We start from the raw sequence: 12830 nt of genomic DNA, 5'->3' as shown, positions 1-12830 counted from the left end.
CATTTTTAAAATGCATTGTACTTAAAAAAGTTAAATACAACTGAACTGTATTTAACAAATGTACTGCACTGGCTACCCCAAAAATAAACCACTGTAACATTCTGCACAGTTTGAGTTTGTGATTCACTAGAGGGAGCCCGTGTACCACTAGTAGTAATAGTACCACACTGAGAACCACTCACTCGAGGATTCAGAAGTCACTAACTATAGCGACCAAACAGCAAAGATGGCAACCCTGACTGCTTTTGTACACTCGCGTCGGTGTTCGCAGCCCTGTTGTTAGTGGAAGTAGTGCACGTCAGCTGACAACTATGGATAAATATTTAATCAATTCAATTGAATTTTGTTAAGTTCATTTTTATCAAATAAGTCAAGCCTATTTAGCTTGACAATTTCAAATGAGAAATAATTCCCAGGGTATTTAGGGGTACACATGGTAGTTATGTTTATTTATCTTTACTGTAAGAGGTCCCTGGACCCAAAAAACCCTGCTACAAAGGCATTGGCAACAAGGCTTTTACATACCATCAGTCTTCATATTGTGTCTGGTTCTTAATGCTTCGGGCTTGAGCTGATAGGTAGCTCTCATATTTTAATGCATCCTGTCCCTTCATCCCACTGGTAATTAAAATCTAATAGAGCCCTAAGAAGAGAAATATGAGAGCACAGATCATTAGGCAGAGGACTCACCATGCCAGAACCAATCAGAAGCTGAGGATCTGGTGCCTTCGAGCGACTTGACCTATCAGAAGCACCAGATGTTTCTGTATGGACACGCCGCTCCCACAAGCCGTCAGTCTCCAGGGGCTGTTGTGAGTGCATTAGTCATTTGCTGCTTGCGTTTTTGTCGCAGTGACATCATGTGTTCATGTTCATAAAGTATTGCTTCATCTGTTGTGCTGTGTTTGAAATATGCATTGATGTTTCTACTGTTAAAACTACATACGGAAAAGCATGTGTTATACTCTTGTAATTTTGTGCTAATGTGCTCGAAAATCAAGAAATACAATTCACTTATACACGCATCTTTTTTAAATTTGGAACTGTTCCTCCTTTGTTTGCAAAAATAAAACCCACGATTCACAGTTTTTGTGCCCTTTCTATCTTTCGCCATAAGATATCACAAGATGTCACGAAAGACCTGTCTTAATACCAAAGTTGTACAGTTGATCCAAAGAAGTATGTTGAAGTTAGACATCTTGACTGAAAGACGCCTGCGACCCTAGTGAGGATAAGCTGTACGGAAAATGAATGAATGAATATTATCCATCCATCCATTTTCAACACCGCTTATCCTGGTTAGGGTCATGGGACGCTGGAGCCTATCCCTGCTGACTTCGGGCGAAAGGCGGACTACACCCTGAACTGGTCGCCAGTCAGTCACAGGGCACATACGGACACGGACAACCATTCACACTCACATTCACACCGTCACTGAGTGGGAACTGAACCCACGCTGCCTGCACCAAAGTCAGGCGAGTGTACCACTACACCATCAGTGAGTTTGAATGAGTATTAATATATTGAATATGTAATAAAAGGGCGACTGGTAAGCACATCCGCCTCACAGTTCTGAGGACCGGGGGTCAAATCCCGGCCCCGCCTGTGTGGAGTTTGCATGTTCTCCCCGTGCCTGTGTGGGTTTTCTCCGGGTACTCCGGTTTCCTCCCACGTCTCAAAAACATGCTTGGTAGGTTGATTGAAGATTCTAAATTGCCCTTAGGTGTGAAGTGTGAGTGTGAATGGTTGTTTGTTTATGTGTGCCCTGCGATTGGCTGGCGTCCAGTTCTGGTGTACCCCGCCTCTCGCCCGAAGATAGCTGGGATAGGCTCCAGCATGCCCACGTCCCTAGTAAGGATAAACAGAACGGAAGATGAATGAATGAATGAATGAATGAATGTAATAAAAGAGAAAAGAATAATGATGATGCATTGTCCCATTGTTTTTACACAATTTTTTTTTTTTTTTTTTTAGATTTTTACATTTAAAATGAGTTACTTTGATCCAGGAGGGTTACTGTAATTTCTCGTGTATAACGCGCATTTCCCCCCCCCCAAAAATTGTCAAAGGTCAATAGTGCACATTACACATAGGTACAGGAGAAAATGAAAAAGACTTTCACATTTTATAAATGTATGCCACCATCTAGAGGTTATGAACAAGCTGTACACTTTCATTCCACTATTCCACCGCCACCGAGAGGTTATGAAAAAGTTGTACACTTTCATTCTAGTATGCCACCTAGAGGTTATGAAAAAGGTGTAGTCAATATGACAGGGGTACATATGACTGCATATATGTACAATTGTGCTCATAGGTTTACATACCCAGGCAGAATTTGTGAAATATTGTTGTTGTTTTTTTAAATATGACTGATGACTGAACAACAACCATCATTAGTTTCTTTATGGTTATGTTTTGTTTAATGATAATGTTTTTCTAAAATGCTTGACAGTTTAATTTGAATCCCATCCATCCATTTTCTATCACTTATCTGGGTCAGGTCACGGGGGCAGTAGCTTTAGCAGGCACGCCCAGACTTCCCTCTCCCCAGCCACTTCATTCAGCTCTTCCGGGGGGATCCCGAGGCGTTCCCAGGCCAGCCGAAGGACGTAGTCTCTCCAGCGTGTCCTGGGTCGTCCCCGGGGTCTCCTCCCGGTGGGACGTGCCCGGGACACCTCACCAGGGAGGCGTCCGGGAGGCATCCGAATCAGATGCCCCAGCCACCTCATCTGGCTCCTCTCAATGCGGAGGAGCAGCGGCTCTACTCTGCGTTCCTCCCGGATGACCGAGCTTCTAACCCTATCTCTAATTTGAATCCCATTAAAATAAAATTAAATGTGTTTCAGCTGGTACTTCATGTTTTCTTAAAAGAATTGTACACATTTTACAAATTCTGCCTGGGTAAGCAAACATATGAGCACAACTGTGTGTTTTCTCATTTACTAAATAAAAGTAGGGCTGTGAATTTCCAAAAAAGAGCAAGTAAATAAAAATAAAGTAGTATGTGTTCAAATAAAGTGCTTAACTTCAGAATAATTATTTGAAAAAACTAACACAAATAAAGATAATACTTCATGTTTTGATCATATGGGTAGAAGCAAAATCATGCTTTGTAAAAATGCGTTATACACAGGTAGGAGGGTTTTCCAGAATTTTTAGCTCAACTTTGGGCATTATACACGAGAAATTACGGTAATTGTTTTGCAATGCATTCACATTTATTAGTTTTACACACTAGTTGGCCTGTTCATGTTCAAGAAGCCAAAAAGATAACGTTTATCCTGACAAAGTAGGTAATGAATATAATAATTAAATATAAATATAATGAAGAAGAAGAAACAGTCAATGAATTAAATTTGTGTAAAAGTAGCAAGGTAAGATAAAAAAGATTGGGTCTTATGAAGCTGTTCTTTTTCAGTTTTTGATGAAATGGTGAGAATGACAAGGATCCAGCTTAATCTTTTAATGATGATTTCACAGTAGGTGGTGCTGTTGCACCAGTATTGAGGCTGTATCTTTTTTTTTTTTTTTTTTTTTTTCAGGTGAGGGACGATGAGGGCAATGAGGAAGAATCACTGGCTGACCAGAACAAAGATGAGGCGGAGGAGGAGGATTGGGAGAAAGCACTGTCTGTCAAGTATTTTGCTGACATCATCAGTGAATCTGCATCCATCAGTGGCGACAGGATGGGTCGAAACTACACAGAAAAAGATTTTGAGTGTAGGTACAGATTACTGTGCATACACTGTAATCCAAATTATGCAAATACAATTGCAGCTATGGCTGATATGTGTATGAAGGGAGAAAAACTCATGGTGTCCTCACTGTCAACCCCTGACCTCAACCCTACTGAGAAACTATGGAGTATCTTAAAAATAAGATCTAAGAAAGGGATTGCAGTATACCTCCAAACAGCAACCCCGGGAGAAAATTATTGCATCTAACTGACTATTTATGAAAATCACCAAAAACAATATATGCCTAATTATTTGGAACACAGTCTCCTTGAATATACTGTAGCTGCCATTAACCATGTACAGCAATCCCTCATTTATCGTGGGGGTTAGGTTCCGGACCACCCCTGCAGTATTGTAGGTGAAATCTGGAAAGTAGCGAACACATTTTTTCTAATTATTATTTATACATTTTAAAGCTGTATGAACCTTGCCAGACCGTTATTAATCTTCCCCACACTCCTTTTAACATAAGCACTTTCCATACTCTTAAACATCTTTTGAACTCTTAAACATAGAGTAATGTAGTACTTAGGACTAGTAGTATTTTATTCTTTGTAATATGTGATTTAATGATTTTTCTTTACAGTTTTAATGTTTTAGCCTCGGAAGTGTTTATTTTACCAAAAATAAAGTTACAGCATACACTTAAAATCCAACGATATGGCGAATTATGCGTGATATGTATATGTAAAAAATAAATCTGCAATTCACTAAATCCACAATAGGTGAACCGCGATATAGCGAGGGAATGCTGCAACATTGTATATGGCAATTTGGGATTTCAACATTTTTGCCAAATACATTCTTGTCATTTCTTGAAATCCAGATCACAGGCACACAATTCATCACATCCACCACCCCCTCTCTACCCACTTGCCCGTACCCCAGCGCTTACGCAAGAGGGTGCACGGCACAGAGCGCAGACGCAAAAAGAAACGGAAGAAAAGAAAGACGTCTCTGCCACCCTCGGAGGTTACGCCCACCATCCACGAGGTGGATGAGGAGGATGCTGAGTCGGAAATAGACACGCAGGAGGCGGTTGCCGTGGCCGCCGAGTTACCACCCTGCATTGAAGCACAGGTAATATAGGATTGCAAAGCCATGAGAAGAGAATTGTTTTTCTTTTTACTGGACTTTATACCAGAGATTAATGCTCACAGGCCACATTTGATCTTTAAATCGGACAGATGGACCAGACCATTTGTAGGTGAGATAAGAAATAATTCAAATGTCAATGTAAAACATGTAAAAGTTAATTTTAATAATAGAATAATACGTGCTCGTTTTTAATTGTGTTATCACTAATTTAATGTAATTAATTAACTTTTTTTCAATACAGCACATTTTTAGATGTACAGTGATGCCTTGAGATACGAGTTTAATTAATTCTGTGACCACGCTTGTTTCTCAAAACAATTGCATTTCAAATATTTGTTTCCCCTTTAAAATTGATGAAAATGAAATTAATCCAAAAACACACACAAAAAAGTATTTTTTTAATGTTTTTTTAAACAAGATAAATGTGCTTAACAGTGTTGTACTAACACAGTAATATAATTTGCTCTCCACATAACTGGCAAACATAAACAATGCAAGCACAAAAATGACTGAACCTAGTGTATTGTCCTTGCTCTTCTTTTGAATGTTGTAAAGTTTGCTCCCAACATCTAGGGTCTGAAGCGCAAGCGTATCTGGAATTTTTGCTCTTTACTCTTAAAAAAAATTTAAAATCAGCCAAGCAACTGCTCATGTCTCGAACAACTCAGAAGCCAAGGCACCCGTATCTCAAGGCATCATTGTATATGTAAAATTGTTTATTTTACTAATGCTTTTTTGTATTTACACTAAATAAACTAGCAAATTATTTCATCAGATTAATTAATGCAAATGAATTGAAAATGAATTAATATATTTAAGTCCTAAAACAGCACTATCTCACCCATGACCCCTCCAAGGTCAACCGCTACCCAAAATGGATGGATGTTGTGTTTGTTTCTTACGTTCTTACATCCAAGTTCATGGGTCAATCGGACCTGCTCTGTTGAATCATCCCGAAAAATATAATTTTTATAAATATAGATTTCTAGATTTTCTATACCGGTCAATTTGATGTGTAACAACACGGCTACATTGTGACCAGCATGAGGATGGATTAGTGGACTAGATTATGGATGCTGCTCTGAAATTCATGGGTCAATGTGACCCATTTTACGCTTAATCATGAATATGATATAATAACACAATGCAATATTGATATTAAAAGAACAAAAACAATAATTAATCCTAATATTGTATTATTATTTCCCCCTAAATTTTACAAACGGGTCAATTTGACCTGCAACATAAAAGCAGCGTTACATTCTCACCATCATGTGGATGGAATTGAACACGAAGCGGACTAGATTGTAAACAAGAGCCTATAGACCCTTTCCAAAAAATTAGAATGTCATGGAAAAGTTTATTTATTTCTATAATTCCATTCAAAAAGTTAAACTTTGATAGATTATAGATTCAGGGCCCACAATTTAAACAATTTTAAGTATTTATTTGTTTATTTTTACATAATTTGGGTTTCCAGCTCATAAAACCCACAAAATCAGGAATTCAAAAATTAGAATACTGTGAAGAAATCAGCCCAAATTTTACATGCCATAAATGTTTTCAATTGTGTGTCACACACTAATCATCTACTAAACTCAAAACACCTGCACAGGTTTCCCCAGGTGTCATTAAATTGCTTCAGTTTGGTTCAATTGTCTCAGTTGGGTTCAATATGGGGAAGACTGCAGACTTGACAATTGGCCAGAAGACCATCATTGATACCCTCCATAGGATGGGCAAGCCACAAAAGTTCATAGGTAAGGAGGCTGGCTGTCCACAGAGTGCTTTGTCCAAGCATATCAATGGAAAGTCTAGTGGAAGGACAAAATGTGGCAGGAGAATATGCACCAGCAAAAGAGATGCGCATGGGCTTCAGTGGATTATCAGAGTAGAATGTGGCGGAAGCCAGAGCTTCAAAAACCACCACATTCAGACGCATCCGGGAGATGAGCTACAACTGCCTGGTTCCTCGGGTCAAGCCACTTCTCAGCCTGAGCCCAACGTAGGAAGCGTCTCAACTTGGCCAAGGAGAAGAAGGACTGGACTGTTGGCCAGTGGTCCGAGGTGCTATTTTCCGATAAAAGTAAAGTGTGCCTTTCATTCGGGATTCAAGGTCGAAGGGTTTGGAGGTAGACTGGTGAAGAACAGAACCTAAGCTGCTTGAGGTGCAGTGTGAAATATCCACGATTTGGGGTGCAATGTCCAGTGCAGGTGTTGGTAAATTTCATCCATCCATCCATTGATTGTCTTAACCGCACATCCTCACTAGGGTCGCGGGCTGCTGGAGTCTATCCCAGCTATCTTTGGGCGGGGAGGCGGGGTACACCCTGAACCGGCCGCCAGCCAAACACAGGGCACATAGAAACAAACAACCATTCACACTCACATTCACACCTATGGGCAATTTAGAGTCATCAATCAATTTATCACGCATGTTTTTGGGATGTGGGAGGAAACCGGAGTGCTCGGAGAAAACCCACCCAGGCACAGGGAGAACAAGCCGCCGTGCTGGCTTGGTAAACTCTGCTTTCTTAAATCCAAGGTCACCGCAACAATCTACCAGAATGTTTTAGAGGACTTCATGATTCCTTCTGCTGAGGATCTGTATGGAGATGCAGATTTAATCTTCCAGCAGGACCTGGCCCCTGCCCATACCGCCAGAAGCACCAAAACCTGCTTTGATGCCCATGCCATCACAGTGCTTGACTGGCCAACCAACTCGCCAGATCTAAACCCCACTGAGAATCTATGGGGTATTATCAAGAGGAAAATGAGGGGCACCAAACCCAAAAACAAAGAAGAACTGACAGGAAGCATCAAGGAAATCTGGGTTTCCATAACTCCCAGGCAATGCCACAGGCTGATTGCCTCAATGCCACGGCACATCGAGGCAGAGATTAAAGCAAAGGGATTGAAGATTAACATATTGTTTTAAACTTTCCATATTTTGACTGATTTCATGTGACCCTAATTTATTTATTTTTTTCCAACAAAAACAGAAGTAAATGGTGATTTCTTCACAGTATTTAAATTTGTTTAATTCCTGATTTCGTGGGTTTTATGAGATGGAAGCCCAAATTATGTAAAAATAAATACTTGAAATTGTTTAAATGAATCTATACTCTATGAAAGTTTACCTTTTTGAATGGAATTATGGAAATAAATAAATGTTTCCATGATATTCAAATTTTTTGTTCTGTATTTACTGACCATAATTGAATTTGTTTGGTAGAGCTCTGGCGTCTCGATTTGATCTTGTCTGCCCTCTATTGCACCCCTCTCACCTCGATCTTCTCCTTGCTCTCAGTTTAGTTTGGAGAGCCAAGAGCACTTGGAGGAAGCTCTTTCAATCGCCACAGTCCACACAGAAAATGAGGAGCATCACCGGGCCCAGAAACGCACGCTCACTCTCAAGGGAGACCTACACAGTGGAGGATATGCCGTCATTGAACACCACGAGGAGAAGGAAAAGGAGTCTATGTCGAGCAACAGGTAGGCTCTCATGAAAGTATCATGCTGCTTGGTGGGCACTGAAGGCTGCCTTGGTAATAATAATGGTAGAACAGTAAACCCCTGCGGTTTACGGTGGCTATGGACTGAGCCCTGTAGCGAATAGCGAAAACAAAAACGGAATTGCCGTTGTTTCTTAGAGTTGCCTATATTAATGGTTTAAACTGTAAATATATCACCACAACGCTTGAATATCAATCTCATCTGTTAACATTAACCTTTAAAATAAATGGCTTACAGATGATTTCATTAAAAATAAATAAATGTGTCCCCGTGTATATGCACATGCAGGGAAGAATCTCCGTAACAGCCCAGGCTAAACTTAGGTCCTCCATGACATAAAAAGCTTCTCTTTCAGTGGAGATGTATTACTTCAACACCCTTGGATTAGTTACGATATTACTTTGCTATTTAGATATGCTTTTGGCACCATATTCCGGCGTCTTAGGATGTTTCAGAAAGAACACAAAAATGTGAGTACCTAGGTTAGTTTTTCAGCAAGTAGCTGGGGATAGGTTCAGCCAGAAAAATGCAAACGGCTGAATTCATGAATCGTTAATAGCATAGAATATGCAGGGGTTTACTGTACTTTCGACATACTCGTACTTGTGTCATTACACTACATCGCCACTAAAACATGCAGCTCTGGAAAAAAATGAAGAGACCTCTGCAAAATTACCAATTTCTCTGATTTTGCCATTTAGGTGCCATATACAGTATTTTTAAGTAAAAATAACATTTTGCTTTATTCCATAAGCTTCTCACAGCATAACTCTAACAATCCATCTGTTTTCCGTACCGCTTATCCTCACCAGGGTCACTGGCTGGAGTGTGCCCAATTTGCAGAGTATGTACAGTGTGAGTACTAAAAATGTGCATAGTGTGTGAAGTAAGAGGCTAGACTCCTGCGGGCCCGGCCCATTCAGCTGGTAGACCACAGAGGAAAGGGGGAAGCCCCTCCCCACGCCACAGCTAAGCTAATTCAACCCCCACCCAAACCGACCATAGCCCAGTGACCAGAACAAGGCCAGAAGGCAGGGCCGACCGAGGCAGGAGACGCTGACACCCCACCATGATCCACAAGTCAGCCGGGGACCCCACACATCCCCAGGGAGAGAAGGGCGATGCAGCGCGCCCTGGGGAGAGGGAAGAGGAGGACACAGGCCCGGGACGCAGCAGCATGGCCCCGAAGCTTCCACCCGGAGACTAGGACGAGACCCACAGGATGGGGCCAACAGACACCACCCTGGCACCCGGGGACGGAGAGCAGCCTCAGGATTGGCATCCCCCAGGAGAGCAACACGGACACAACCATACCCAAGAGGAGGAGGGCGGAACAGGCCCAGCATCTCCAGTGGCCAACCTCGCAGATCCAGAAGGATACATGTTAAAGTGCATGCAAGTGATCCTTTGGCGTGCACAGGGGTCTAAAATGACAAGAAATGATTTGGTCACATTACATTGCACATTACATTACATTGCATTTTGGCGTACGGCTCGTATCTCAGAAATTTATTCGTATCTAAAGGCACCACTGCACAGTACAAACAGTACTGTATAAGGTTTGTTGGGGTATTTTAATCTCTGACAGTTTTGCTTTCATGCCATTAATGTTTTTCCTGAGAAACAAACGGAAGGCACTATAAGGACATGGTACTGATTTTTTTTTTTCTCTCCCAAAGAGGTCGCAATGATTCCTGTTATCCGACAACAATGTCTTATCAACAATGTCTGTGTTCTTTGTCAGCATCACCCCAGGATGGGCGTCCCCATCCACCACTGCAACTCAGAACTGGTTTTGTCGGAAGCCCACCCACCATCGCGTGACAGGCGCCCAGCGGTGCAACTACGACCTGAGGGAGCGGATTTGCATTGGCAGCATGACCGCAGTTGAGACTGCCGTTTATCATCAAGTGCCAACCGATGAAGCTGAGGCCCAGATGTTGGCCAGTGTTGATTTGGATGACATGAAAAGTGAGTGAGGTATCACACAGGGCCATTTCATCTGTATTATCTAATGAAGTGTCTCCAACCGAACTGAGCATTGAGCCCCAAAATAATGACAATCTCATCTCAATTTACGCAAAAAAAATTTTGTGTGTGAAATCTGGGCCTGTTTAGTTGAACACAAAGTTAGTATTCATTTTCTGTACCACTTATCCTCACAAGGGTCACGGGTGTGCTGGAGCCTATCCCAGCTATCTTCGGGCAAGAGGCGGGGTACAACCTGAACTGGTCGCCAGCCAATCGCAGGGCACATAAACAAACAACCATTCGCACTCACATCCACACGTACGGGCAATTTAGAGTCTCTAATTCATGCATGTTTTTGGGATGTGGGAGGAAATCGGAGTGCCCGGAGAAAAACCCACCCGGGCACGGGAAGAACATGCAAACTCCACACAGGCTGGGCCGGTCCCCAGAACTGTGAGGCAGATGCGCTAACCAATTTCCACTGTGCCAGCTATATATATATCTATATATCTATCTATATATATATAGGGCTTTGATGCAAATGACTTTTGATGCAAAATTTGCCGCCAAGCGCACCAGTCGGGTCTCCTCACTGACTTTATAGCAACCTGCACCGCATTTCAGATATACATCCTCGGTTAAGATAAAGGAGCACTGTGGTCAAAATACAATGTGTGATTAATCTGAGTTAATATCGCTGATTCTACATAAATTGCTCAGACATTACAAAATACAATGCCATTGCCTTATCAATGTTTTTTTTTTTCAACAATATTCAATAGCAATGGTATTTTAAATACATTTTCCAAACTGGTCATCTTGGATAGACTGACATGACATATAAGTATATGGATTAACTCCATGCTGCCGCTGTGTATGATAATAATGATAATCCATCCATCCATTTTCTGAGCCGCTTCTCCTCACTAGGGTCGCGGGCGTGCTGGAGCCTATCCCAGCTGTCATCGGGCAGGAGGCGGGGTACACCCTGAACTGGTTGCCAGCCAATCGCAGGGCACATACATACAAACAACAATTCGCATTCACATTCACACCTACGGGCAATTTTAGAGTCTCCAATTGATGCATGCTTTTGGGATGTGGGAGGAAACCGGAGTGCCCGGAGAAAACCCACGCAGGCACGGGGAGAACATGCAAACTCCATACAGGTGGGGACGGGGATTGAACCCCGCACCTCAGAACTGTGAGGCTGACGCTCTAACCAGTCGGCCACCGTGCCGCCTAATAATGATAATAATGATAATAATAATAATTTACAAAGATGAAGATTTTCATCTCTCAGTCGAGATTTATCAAAACAACATACTCCCTTGACATAATTTATTACTTTCCAATTAGTCGAGACTTTAACATTCTGTCCTCTGTCCGTCATTTTCGGAGGTTACAGAAAGAGCACAAAAACCATGAATAGTTTTTAAGATGACAGATGAGGAAAGGTTTCACAGGAAAAAATGTGAATAAGTAAACATGTTAAGAGTGAACTGCAAATGGGTAGAGGCTCACTGTATAGTATATCTAAACATATATAATTAATAATTTATATAATTAAACGCCTCCTTTTTAACAAAGCCACTTGACATCCTGTGGACTTAATCCAGCACTAACCACAGAAACGTACAATGACGAAGCAAAAGAGCGAAAGTGTGGAGATGCATTGATGGTATGTAGAAAAAAAAGAAAACAAATGAAACCAGGCAATAATTGTGAGTGGTGTAAGAGAAAAAGGGGCAGTCATTAACAGAGCCTGCAGTCGATTCCCCTTCACCAGCGACCCTGCCTCTGGCCTTTCCTGCTTTACCAGACTGGAGTAATCATTGACTGCGTAGAAACACAAAACAGGGCCACTAAACTCACAGCTGCCGAGTACTGATGCTTCATGGTGACAGGCTGTGCATGCCGCTGCAACCCTTGCTTTCGTTTCTTTTGAAAATTAAAGTCCTTCCATAGTGTCGGGTGAAACATTCAGTCCAAAAGTTAAACAACATCCACACGCATAGTACAACGTAATTAAACACACAGCCTACAGGCAAGAACCTTGATGGAAGTTTTAACAGTGAACCCAAATTGCCACAAATTGTTGGGACTCCCCATTTGGACGTTGATGTAATATTTGGCAAAAGGATAAAGGATGGATCTCAAATTAGACTACAAGAGCAATCCAGTAGGATTCAATGAACCAAAATTGTGCACAAACGTGAAGCACAAAAAAAATAATGGTAAAAGCTTGTTACGAAAGAGCAACTACACAGAGGCAACAAACAAACCAAAAGAGTTGGACAGAGCTAAAGTGGAATGAAAACTAAACAGCCCTACAGTTAATACCTCTGGCAGGAACACCGTGCCGCCAAAATAGCCACATACTCAGATTATTTATTTATTTTTTCAATTCAAAGGATTCTCTTACGCGGCGGCACGGTGCACGACTGGTTAGAATGTCCGCCTCACAGTTCTGAGGACCGGGGTTCAATCCTCGGCCCCGCCTGT

At 41.7% G+C, this 12830-nt stretch overlaps 1 protein-coding gene across 1 annotated transcript in view; it reads left to right on the top strand.

The window, feature by feature from the left end:
* The window catches only part of slc4a3 (solute carrier family 4 member 3), a 55941-nt gene that overhangs the window by 12682 nt on the left and 30429 nt on the right, over positions 1-12830 (top strand). The window contains exons 3-6 of the mRNA XM_061691285.1: positions 3546-3723; positions 4567-4820; positions 8149-8333; positions 10099-10325. Of these exons, the coding sequence (XP_061547269.1) occupies positions 3546-3723; positions 4567-4820; positions 8149-8333; positions 10099-10325 (844 nt within the window). The remainder of the gene's footprint in view (positions 1-3545; positions 3724-4566; positions 4821-8148; positions 8334-10098; positions 10326-12830) is intronic.

Source organism: Phycodurus eques, chromosome 12 (genome assembly GCF_024500275.1).
Source record: "Phycodurus eques isolate BA_2022a chromosome 12, UOR_Pequ_1.1, whole genome shotgun sequence".
Classification (NCBI taxonomy): domain Eukaryota; kingdom Metazoa; phylum Chordata; class Actinopteri; order Syngnathiformes; family Syngnathidae; genus Phycodurus; species Phycodurus eques.
The sequence above is the reverse complement of the archived record's forward strand: the minus strand, read 5'-3'. Positions and strand labels throughout refer to the sequence as shown.